This window comes from Peromyscus californicus, unplaced genomic scaffold, assembly GCF_007827085.1.
Source record: "Peromyscus californicus insignis strain IS unplaced genomic scaffold, ASM782708v3 Scaffold_4__1_contigs__length_199733344, whole genome shotgun sequence".
Lineage (NCBI taxonomy): Eukaryota > Metazoa > Chordata > Mammalia > Rodentia > Cricetidae > Peromyscus > Peromyscus californicus.
This window is the reverse complement of record NW_026294562.1, coordinates 13,287,300-13,299,390: the sequence shown is the minus strand read 5'-3', so window position 1 is coordinate 13,299,390 and position 12,091 is coordinate 13,287,300. Positions and strand designations below refer to the sequence as shown.

The 12,091-nt window shown below is 40.1% G+C and overlaps 1 protein-coding gene across 1 annotated transcript in view; it reads left to right on the top strand.

Annotated features, from left to right (window-relative positions):
* The window catches only part of Sorcs3 (sortilin related VPS10 domain containing receptor 3), a 645,896-nt gene that overhangs the window by 591,478 nt on the left and 42,327 nt on the right, over positions 1–12,091 (top strand). The window contains exons 16-17 of the mRNA XM_052760015.1: positions 301–434; positions 11,600–11,713. Coding sequence (XP_052615975.1) covers positions 301–434; positions 11,600–11,713 — 248 coding nt within the window. The remainder of the gene's footprint in view (positions 1–300; positions 435–11,599; positions 11,714–12,091) is intronic.

Genomic DNA, 12,091 nt, shown 5'->3' with positions numbered 1-12,091 from the left:
TAAAGCCACTTGCATGCTGGTCTATAGTCTGAAGTCCTTGTGTTCTCCACAGAGATGGAGAAGAAACTGTATTATATAGACATCGTGGATAGGATGGGTAGAGGGGTGAACCCAGGCCAGCCATACATAGTGGTCCTTTCATGTGGTGGTAAAAGATTAACATGTTTGCCCTTGAAAATTATGCATGAGAAATGAGATCATTACATTGAATACTAAAGACCAGTGTTTTTGTTGACCAACTGTCTTATTTTACCTCCTGTGTGTTTTATTGCCTGTCTCACTATGGACTTCCTCTTTAAGGGAGAGCCTTGTGTCATGGGGGAAAGGAAAATATTCAAGAAACGCAAGCCAGGCGCTCAGTGTGCCCTTGGTAGAGACTACTCTGGGTCGGTGGTATCAGAACCCTGTGTCTGTGCTGACTGGGACTTTGAATGGTGAGTCCTTTGAAATTTCGTCTGCAGTTCAAACCAGATATTTATCTGCTTGTGGGTGAGGATGAAGACGGAGTTACTTTGACCCAGATGTGGGAGGTACATCTATGGTCTTAGTTTCTGGACCAGACAGGAATTCTACATCACTTGAAAGTGAGAATGAGGCACAATGATAGGAAGTACCAATGCTGTATGATTAAAATTTCCTATGGGCCTTTCCTTTATCTCCTCATCTCCAGTGAGTGAGTAGCTATATTTGATAGTTCTGGAGGAGAGGTGCTGGATACTGATGAGCCTTAAAGAGCTACTTGCCTAGGAATCATTTTTATACATATTTTCTCAAATTGTACTTCTATGTATAGGTACTCGGTCATCATTTCCTCTTATTTTCATTTTTAACTCCTGTATAATATTTATGTATTTTTATGAGACACAGCATAATAATTTGTGTGCATATAACACTGTGAAATGATCAAATCAAGGCAATTAACATTTCCATCTTAACAAAGGTTGGTCAATTCTTTGTGTTGGCAATCTTTCCATTTTAGACTACAATTCTTCTTCTGATAACAATGAAAAAGTGTAATGGTATCTAGAATTCTGATATCTAATCTCCCTTACAACTGATGACTCCCAAATATGAAATTTTGCCTCCAGCCCAGCTTCATTCTCCTTTGAGCAATATGTCTATCTAATCTACACAATATACATCTGGTTTTCTAAGAGAGGTGGCATGATTAGTGTGACTGAAGAATCCTTCTTACTGGAAAGTATTTCTCTAATTTGAACCAAGCACAGAGCCATCCAGACCATAGCTGAAATGAAAGTGAGATTAACATCTCTTTTCCCTATGCTCAGATCTAGGCCATCAAGGAGCCCTTTCAGGTTCTCCCTCCAAAACACCCTGTCCTTGAAAGCACTTGTGTGTATCCTTAGAGCAGTTATTATCCTGCCAAGTCTACTAACTCTGCCTTCACTCACCACACTGTCACCCTGAAGTCCTGGGTGGGTATCTGCAGTCCTAGTTACTAGACCAGGTACAGTTTTGTTTTTTTTTTAAAATTCCAGATCAAGTCTTATTACTCTTGTACTTAAGATACCTTAATAGATTCTCTCTCCTTTAAGGTACTGCCTTTTTGAAGGCCCTTTGGCCTGGCATCCTTTTCTATCTATTTTTTTGTAATTGTTCTTCATTTATTAGCTGTATTATAGCCACACTACCAACTCCAGTAATTAATTCAGGCTCATTCCTAGGAGAAGGACTAGAGAATACAATGGTTTTCCATGTTTCAGCAGTACTAACACCTTTTAATCTCTCTTGTTTCTTCAAAATTGTTAGCTTTTTAGAAATGCCGAAGACACCTTGTCTCATCTATATACCCGGGTGCTCTCTAAAACACCACCATGCTTTTGTCTTGTTAGTATTCACTGTATGAAGTGAATGTGCTTTTGAATGTTTTGTTACCATTGGTCTTTCCCCAGTAGAATGTAAGTGCTGTGAATATAGGAGCTTTAAACTTCCCTTACTTTTAAAATCCCAGTGCCAACTCTACAGTAAACATTCAATAAAGAGTTGTAATATGTTTTTGAATGTTGTTCTTAGAGTAAAAGACCTTCCCGGTTCTGAGAATATGTGAATATCCCTCTGGTCTCAGCTAGATGAGTGCTTCCTATGTGTTCAGTCAGAAGCTGAGGTTTCATTTCATAATTGATAGTGATTATCATGGGTTAGAAGAAACAACTAATGGCTCAAGCATCATCCCATAGTCAAGAAAGGAGATGGGCCAATGGCAGAATCGTATTTGGAGCTCTGTGGCTCAGGATAACAACATATGCTGAAATGCAGAGTGTAAGATGAATTGCTAAATGGTCATATCAATAAAAAACCTGGAGCCAGATATTGGGGTAAAATTGAGAGATCAGAAAAGCAAAAAGAAGCCAGCCATGCTCTTATCCCTTGGAAATCCTCAGCCAAAGAGACCTACTTCCTGTATACCCATGCCTATATGCCTTTCTGTTCTTCATCTCACATCTCCTTTCTGCCCAGCTACATTATTTCCTGTCTGTCTGTACAGACCTCCAGACCTCTGTGGTTAGTGCTGGGATTAAAGGCGTGTGTCACCATGCGTGTCTCTGTTCCCCAGTGTGGCCTTGAACTCACAGAGATCTGGATCGATCTCTGTCTCCCAAATACTAGGATTAAAGGCATGTGCTACCATTGCCTGCCTTCTATGTTTACTATAGTGGCTGGTTTTCCCTCTGATCCTCAGATAAGCTTTAGTAGGGTGTACAATATATTGGGGGGACACTGTAGCTGGGAGTTTTCCTGTGTCCTGCCCAGCCATGTGGTCCCTCAGCCACTTATAAAATAATTACTCAGAGGTTCATATTAATTATAACTGCTTGGCTATTAGCTCGGGCTTATTACTGACTAGCTCTTACATTTAAATTAACCCATAATTCTTACTTATGTTTAGTCACGTGGCTTGGTGCCTTTTCTCAGTTCTGCCTTGACATCTTGCTTCCTCTGTGTCTGGCTGGTGACTCCAGACTCAGCCTTCCCAGAATTCTCTCATCTGCTTGCCCTGCCTATACTTCCTGTCTGGTTACTGGCCAATCAGGATTTTATTTATCAACCAATCAGAGCAACACACATTTGCAGCATACAGAATGACATTCTGCAGCAGGACACAATATATCACCACAGCATAGAGCATTTATCCTTACACAGCAGCCTCCCTTCTCTCATCTCATTTCATCTAGCTATTGTCAAGAAGTCATGTTTTTATTGCCTGAATTTACTAGAACTTAAACAGATAACTGAAAGTCACTTGTGCAGAGTGATCATGCCTGCTCCCAATCTGCCCTTTATTCTTAGATGACTTGGCTTCAGTGAGATTCCTTAAAGTGAGATGTATCACATGGAATTTAAATTTCAATGGTAGGGTCCTTTCTGGGTCAGAAGATCCTTTGAAAACAAGAATATTCTCTGTAGACCAGGCTGGCCTCAAACTCACAGTGATCTGCCTGGCTCTGCCTCCCGAGTGCTGGGATTAAAGGCGTGCGCCTCCGCCGCCGCCGCCACCACCCAAGAACAGAGAGGGAGAACAAGGAATAAAAGACCATGATAAATGAAGACCACATGAGAATAGGAAGAAGCAAAGTGCTAGAGAGGCCCACAGAAATCCACAAAGATACCCCCACAATAGACTGCTGGCAATGGTTGAGAAACAGCCCGATCTGACCTACTCTGGTGATAGGATGGCCAAACACCCTAATTGTTGTGATAGAAACCCCATCCAATGACTGAGGGAACTGGATGCAGGGATCCACGACTGGGCCCCAGGTGGAGCTCCAGGAGTCCAGTTGGCGAGAAAGAGGAGGGTTTGTATGGGTGAGAGTGGTTGAGACCAAGGTTGGATGAAGCACAGGGACAAATAGCCAAACGAATGGAAACACATGAACTATGAACCAATGGCTGAGGAGCCCCCAACTGGATCAGGCCCTCTGGATAAGTGAGACAGTTGATTGGCTTGATCTGTTTGGGAGGCATCCAGGCGGTGGGACCAGGTTAAAAAAAAAAAAACAAAAAAAACAAACAAACAAACAAAAAAAAACCAAGGATATTTTCACAGCTGGGAAAAATATTTTTAATTATAAACAACAGCTCAGTGTATGATCATATCAGGTAGATGTAGTACTCTTCTTAGAAGTATAGCATGGCTATTGCATTTACCACTTTTCTCACTGATGTGACAGAGTATCTACAAAAAGCAACTTAAAGTATGTAGCAGTTGCTAAGGCTAATGGTATAAGAGGCTCCAGTTCATCATGGTAGCTGGACTATGCTTTGGGACTCTGTAAATATGGGGAGAACAGGAAGCAGAAAGCAGACACTAAGTCAAGCCAGGATACAAACTTCTTAAAGCCTACCCCTTGAGACTCTCCTCTTCCATACAAGATATACTTCCTAAAGTTTCCATTGTTTGCCAAATACTCCTACCAGCTTGGAACCAGATGTTCAAAACTATGAGCCTAGGAGGGGCATTTCACATGCAAACCAGTGTACCTTGTATCCTTCTCTAGACTTACTCCATTGAGGTCTACTGCCTTTGAGTATGCCACACTTACAGATTCTGTCTCCTTGATCCAAAGCCAACATTCACCCATTGCTGTGAGGACTTACAAGTAAAATAAACAAAATAATATTTCTTTCCTTAACCTAGTCTATTAGCATCTACTGGTTTGTATAAAAATCCCAACACTTACATTCACAGGTTTTTCTTCTGAGAAATTTTCTTAATGTCTGTGTCTTTCCCTCCTTGGCTGCAAAATAAAAATACATAACACATTTCTCACCAGGTTCTAGGGAGAAATAAATGAATTAGTAAATGAATGAGGGTAGTTCATTAATATAGATAAGATGCTTACCTGAGCTGTATACAACATAAGCCTACAACATATGGTAGCTGTTGCTGCTGCAGGAGTTGTGAATTTGTCCTCCAGAATGAAGTGATCCTCATAGGATTTATACTAGATAAATCAGAGCTTAAACATTGAAGTAAGCACTGTTTTCGAAGTTGTACCTTTGGTTGTTATGCAATTATTTTGATGCTAGTGACAGGAGTTAAAGTGGTTTTGAGCCCTTCTTTGGGGACTATTGTCAGAATCTAAGTAAAGCAGGTTATTGGGAAGAGAATGGGACCCCTCACAAGACATTTTGTGGTCTTATGTTTGCGCTGATAGAGGTCTTACCTATATTCAAGACACTGTGATATTGGTGTCTTTACTATTGCCATTTTAATGAGAGGAAAACAAGCAGTTTCTTCAGAAGTTACCTGACTGTAGATACAGAAATGGTAGATGCAGAGTTGGGGTTCAAATGCAAAGATGGCTAAACCTTGGCTTATTGCTTTTATGACATCTATTGCTCAGGAAGCCAAACGGGTCTTATTATTCGAGATTTTATGTTTCAGAAGGAATAGGGCCTCCACATTTAATTCCTCTAAAATTAAAACTCATCTCCAAATGACCCAGGGTGACTGCTCTAAGTGAAATTTAATATAGACTATTTCATTAACTCTAAAGACAATTTCAAATAAAGAAATTTTTACCATTGCTAGTGGAATTATAATAGGTATATGGTCCCAAGTAGACATTACAGATTTTTCTACATAAGGTACTAGATATTTCATTTCTATTGTAAATCATATCTTGTACTATAAAGAAGGCAGAAAACACTTGAGATTGATGCAGGGTCACTAAAAAGGAGAGACTTAGTCTTGTCCCTGGTCACTCAGAGAATAACAACAACAAAAAATATTTGTGACCTAAGTGTGTGCTTTTACTACTTCTGCGTATGGATAAAGCAGCTTTTAATGGCAATTCCTGGCTTATTAACAATGGTTTTATGGTAAATGTTAGAAATTATTCTCTTTGATTTTAAGTCACTAAGTATCAGCATTGGCTTTGAAATAATTTTTCAGGACTGAGAGAAATGGCTCAGCAGTTAGAGCATCGGATTCTTCTGCGGGGGACTAAGGTTCAGTTCCCAGCACCCTCATGGTGGTTTAAAAGCATCTGTAGCTCCAGTTCCAGGGAAACTGATGGCCTCTTCTGACCTCCATGAGCACTAGGTACATACACAGTGTATATGCATAAATGTAGGTAAAACACTTACACATAAAATGAAATAAATAAACAGATTTTTAAAAAGAAAAATTAAATATGATTTTTCATCAAACATAGTTTGTGTTTTGGTCTTTAGTGTTAATCCTGGAAGCCATTATCTGAGCACAGTGTCATAGCCTGAGTCCTATGGTTATCCTTCTGGAAGTTCCCAATTCAGTTAGTTCTAGCCATTAACACATACATCCCTGAGGCAGAGCAGGCCTGCTCCTATGGGTGCCTTGGGCAATGTATAAGGATCTTAGAGCAGTAAAGGGGATATAGCCTACATTAGTAAGTTTAGGGAAGTTGTAGGGTGGGAATGGTATGTTTAATATCTCCTCCATATTGGTGGGAGCTAAAGGACACACAACCTGGGTTCACAAAGGGGAGATAATTTGGTTTAAAGGGAGAAGCTTATTGAGTCTCAGAAGTATCTTTCTGTAGAATGCAGGGTTTAGGTAAAAAGTGTAAACATCACATAAAGATTGGAGTTTCTACTTAGGAGCCTAAAAGATTCCCAGCCTTAAATTTGCTATGAAGAGCTACTCCAAAGCAGCCTTCACCAGGGCCTGGGCGAGGCACAGGAACTAATGCCCACACAAGAGAGGAATAAAGTTGCCAATAGAGTCTCAGGTGCTAGAGAGGGACTTGCTCCAAAGCCCTGTGTGGACCCCAGTAAGGCTAGCCCTCTGGAAGAGGAAGATATCTGCCAGTGATAACACAGGAAGTAATCCCCCTTTTTTATGCACTCTTTTTGCTCATTTATTGCTAACTTTTGTTGAGTACCTGTTATGTATTAGGTTGTAGTAGCCGTTTACATGAATAATAATTTCTCATCTAGCTCTTAGAAGAGTTGGGCATCTTCTACATAGCTCCATTCACTCAAGATAATAATATTCTAATTTCTGAGGTCTGAGACTTAGAATGCCATGGTGGTTTCTTCGTGGTGAGTATGGAGCCATATCCACAGGGTGAGATTATCCAGAAGACACGGGGAAAGGAATTTGGGGATGCCACACACATAATTTCAGGTGTACCTATGGTCCATTCAGCCTTTGGTTTTATACATATTGAACATAAGTTAGCATGTTTTTTTTCTATAGTGGACTACCTAAAGTATAAACAAGACAATAAACAATGTATAAATAAGAGTTATTGCACCAGAAGATGACATAACAGAAAACAAAAAGAATATAATAAAGTATTGAGTTTTATGATCTGAGTCCATTAGTAGCCATTGGTCACATGTGATTGTTTACATTAAAATTAAATTAAATTAAAATACAGTTCCTTAGTTGCACTGGTTAGTGGTTACCACAGTGGAACATACCTATTTGAAATATTTCCACTGTAGAAAGTTCTGTTGGACAGAGCTGGCTTTTATCACAGGTGGAGAGGTGGTCAGAGCAAAGCCATCACTGAACAAAGAGATGACATGTAATCATGGATGGCTTCTTTCAGGGAGTGGTAATGGAGCTATACCATTTATTAAATAAAATAAGCATATATTTAGGGAAGTGGGTGACACTCTGATTTAAACAGAGCAGATATATTAGCAAGCTGTCAGCAGGATAAAGATAAGGATAAGTCAGGTGTCTCTAATGGGATTAGATAAAAAGAAATGCTTAAGGGGTGATTGTCAGTCTGAGTAATTTTTGGCTAAGATATTGTGATTTCTTTTTCTATGGTTTCATTTGAGTTCATGCCTTACCCAATGGGGATGATAGTTATTATTCTTGTGGTAGCTGCTTCTGTTTCGTGAGTGCTCACACTGTGCCTGAAAAGATCAACCTGGTCCTAAGCCCATCCTGACACACTCATAAAATGGGATCAAAGTACATATTAGGCCTCCATCCTGGAATCTCAGCTGCTAGGTGGGAAAGTAGAGGGAGAGAGAAGTCAGAGGCACCGTGCTGCTCTCTGCCTGGCCTGACACTTACACACCCTGAAGCTTGTTGGGAAGAGACCTTGGCTTTCTGACTGGTCAAGAGTTTGAGAATGGGCTAGACAGATCTAACAGTTAGAAACATGCACTGTTCTTGCAGAGGAGCTGAATTCAATTCCTAGCACCCACAATGAATGCTCACAACCACCTCTAACTCCATCTAGCTCGAGGGGATCCAATGCCTCCACAGGCACTTGCACTACTTGCACCCATGTGTACATTCTGTCTCTGTCTCTGTCTCTGTCTCTGTCTCTGTCTCTGTCTCTGTCTCTCTCTCTCTCTCTCTCTCTCACACACACACACACACACACACACACACACACACACACACACACACACACACACATTTTTTCAATTCCAGAATGTTCTTCTTAGGGAACAGGGACCACGTTCTGACTAAGTAGTAGCCCTTGCGACTATACTAACATTAAACACACCTCAGCAGTCTTGATCACCGCTGTATGCCGGAAGGGGCTTTGTGCAATGTCCAGCAAGTCCTTCATCCTCTTTCACCTGTTCCTTTTCAGTCCACAAGCAGACTGGATTAGATCTATGTTGCAAAACATCATTTTCTATGATGACACACACTTTTTGATTTCTGAACTATTCTTGTTCATTCCTCCTTCTGAATCTGAGGCTTTTCCTTAGGTGGGGTTCGGATCATATACACATTCTTAGAAATGGACAGATTTTCCCCTAAACAGGTAGACGTTTTACTGCTTTTCTAATCAAGCAACACACAGGGGTAAATTATGTCTTGAGGTAAACTGCCTGTCTGTGCGTGTGGGATCTGGAAGCATACCTCCCTGAGGCAAATCAGACTTTCTGCTGTATTCTGTTCAAATCTCACAATTCATGGGCTCACACCTTTCCCCAGGAAGCTGGAGCAGCCGATGTTTGTTTGTTTAAATCCTGCAGACTCATCAGCTGGGAGGGAGGCTGGACAGTGTGAAAGAGTTTAATATGCATTTAGCAGAAATTAATGAAGAAGTCCACAGCTTGGAGGCAGCCAGCTTCGGTTAGTGTTGGTAAATATTAATGAGGTGCTTTTGCTCTTTGGGGCAGAGCAGCATGCTTGATGCACCTTTTTTAATTACTGCAGTGCCAACAGGTAGCAGAGCTGAACAGAACTGCTGAGGATGGTTACATTTTGCAAAGAGCCTTGAAAACATTTCTATCTTCCCCAAGGCTGCTTAAGAGAAGCATCCTTCCTTCCCAAATTCCCAATATTTTCTAGGGTCAGCAGGATCGGTCAACAGGTTCATTTCATAAAGCCATAAGGGGAGTTTTCTAGGAGTAGTATGTGTATACCACAGCCCAGTGTTTTTGTGCATAAAGAATGCTTGGGAAGTCAGTGTTCAGTGGTGTGCTGACAAATGTTTAATTCTTAGGGAACAATCACTGAGTGCTGAATGGATTTCCACAATGGCCAGTTTCAACATTATACCAATGAATGAGGAATGGAGAAGAGCTAGGCAGTAGCCTCACTTTATGTAGTATTCCTACCAGACAAATACATGGATAGAAAAGACCTTGAGACATAAATAATATAACAATATTCATATGTAACTTAGCATATGTTGTATGTAGTAACATATATACAGTATGTTACAACTATATAAAACTAAAATGCAGTAAAGCAGTAGGCTCTTATGTGTTTTGTGTATTTTTATTGACTTTCAAATATAATTTATGTGAATGAAATGTCATATAAGTTAATTTTTATTAATTGCTTTAACAATCATTAATTACCTGACAAAATTCCCCAAATTTTAAGACCAGATTTCATAGGCTATTTCAAGCTACACTAAGACTGGATGAACTATGGGCCAAGATCCTCTACTACTAGTGGACCAGACCCTTGTCAAAGGATTCACCTGGCAGAAGTGTCTCTTTTGCTTTCCTTTCTTCCAGCTTCATTGAAGCATGGTTGTATCAAAGCTGCTCTTGCAATCTGCCTTTCACATCCACTCTGGTCACATTTTGGGCATTGGAGATACTTTCTGAAGTTAACCCTACAGTGTCAATGAAGCCTCACAATCTTCTTACAGAAATCGACACAATGCAGTGGGGTAATTGGAGAGACTGTGTTTTAGTGCAATTATGACATTAGTTCACCTTATAACATTTATTATAGATGATTTAACTGGTGAAAATAAATGACAAAATAGTTTCCAACATATGGTAGCCCTGAAAACTGTGTGCTAGTGAACTAGGGATATAGGCTTATATAACCTAAATATGAGAGAAGAATAAAGAAGAAACTGCAAAACACAGAAGGTGCAGTGATCCATACCCAAGGTATAACATACAAAAATAAATACAGTGGGCTAAAAGGTATAGCTCGGGGTAGTCTGGGGTTACTACATGGATAGTAATGTACATGATCTCATCCATCAGTCAGTACTTCTTTCTGCTGTGTTAGGTCTGGGGTGTGAGATATCTCCTTTAAGGACTGAAGAAACAATTGAGGACAGATCTTGTCACATTTGTTTGATAGGTCATGACATACAATGAAGGATAAATGAGGTATCATTGCATTTGAATACCCATATTCCTTCCATTCCTGTCCTGCATTCACTCAGATAACTTACTTTCAAAGACTATGGGAGCAGATATAATGTACCACAGCACAGAGAACGGCTTGCCAATCTGTCTCATGCTTCCTTGACACTCAGTGGAGCGATATTCTGATGATGAGGTTGTGCTGTCTGGGCTCCAGGGATTCTCTTCTGATGTTGAGTGTAGAAACATGGATGGAGAGAGGGTGCTCTCAGTGAGCTCCAGCTGGCTGTAAGAGCATAATCCCCTCCACCCACATTATTACTCCTACATTTTGACATTTACACATCTAAGCACCTTATACAACTCCAGAAGCAGGGGCATGTTACTACTCAGATGCTGTGGCTGTGACTCTGTGGAAGCATGGAACAGAACTCAAGTTTTATTTTATTTTTAAGATAGTATAGATCTCCTATCTAATCAAGAGAAGTTTGAATTTCTGTTGGCATACATGTGAATACACACACACACACACACACACACACACACACACACACACACACATCACATCACAAAAGCTTGAAAGCAGTTGGATTTAAAGTTAAAATGAATATAAATTCTGTGCAATCATTTTCAGACAGTACACACTGAATCATTACATAGAGATGTACCTTGACCTTTAAAGTCATCTCCCTGGTTGCCATTTACTTATTTAATTAATTCTGTGATTCAAAGTATGATTTTAAATGTATGGTGCCCCCCACTCTCACCTCCAAGCCATTGTACCTGTCACACAGTTGAATTCATATACTTTCTAGTCTAGATGGTTTTTTTAATAATCCATTTTTCTCTTTAGACTATAATTTTAAATGATGAGACCATTTTTAAAAACATTATTTTTTTCAGGTGTGGTATTTGCCTCACTGGGGCTAATTAAAACAATGAATTATGACTCTGGGGAGGCAGGGGGGCATGTATATATTTATGTGTGCCTGTGGGTATTTTAACATTTAACATACATATCATTGTACCCTGTTTATTTTCTTGACAGTGACTATGGCTATGAGAGACATGGGGAGAGCCAGTGTGTCCCAGCTTTCTGGTACAACCCAGCTTCCCCCTCAAAGGACTGCAGCCTTGGCCAAAGCTACCTTAATAGCACTGGGTGAGTCAAATAACTGAAGAAACTCAACTCGTTATTGTCTGTTCTTGAAGATGAAATTTAATGTAATGCATCTCGTTGAAAATGATGAGTGTAGATAGGGTAAGTTTGTGTCCAAAAAATAAATAAAGTGGGCTAAAAGCTCAGAGTAGTCTGGGGTTACTATATGGATAGTAGTGCACGTGATCTCATCCATCAGTCAGTACTCCTTTATGCTCTGTTAGGTTTGGGGTAATGGTCTAATTGTTGTGCTCTGACTGTTCACTTAGGAGTTATCCTCAAACACTTGGCAAAGCATTTTCAGGAGATGTGTTGTTTTGCCCTTTCCTTTACTGCTTCTATGACTCATGAAAGATCTGTAGAGTAGGCAGATGGGACTGT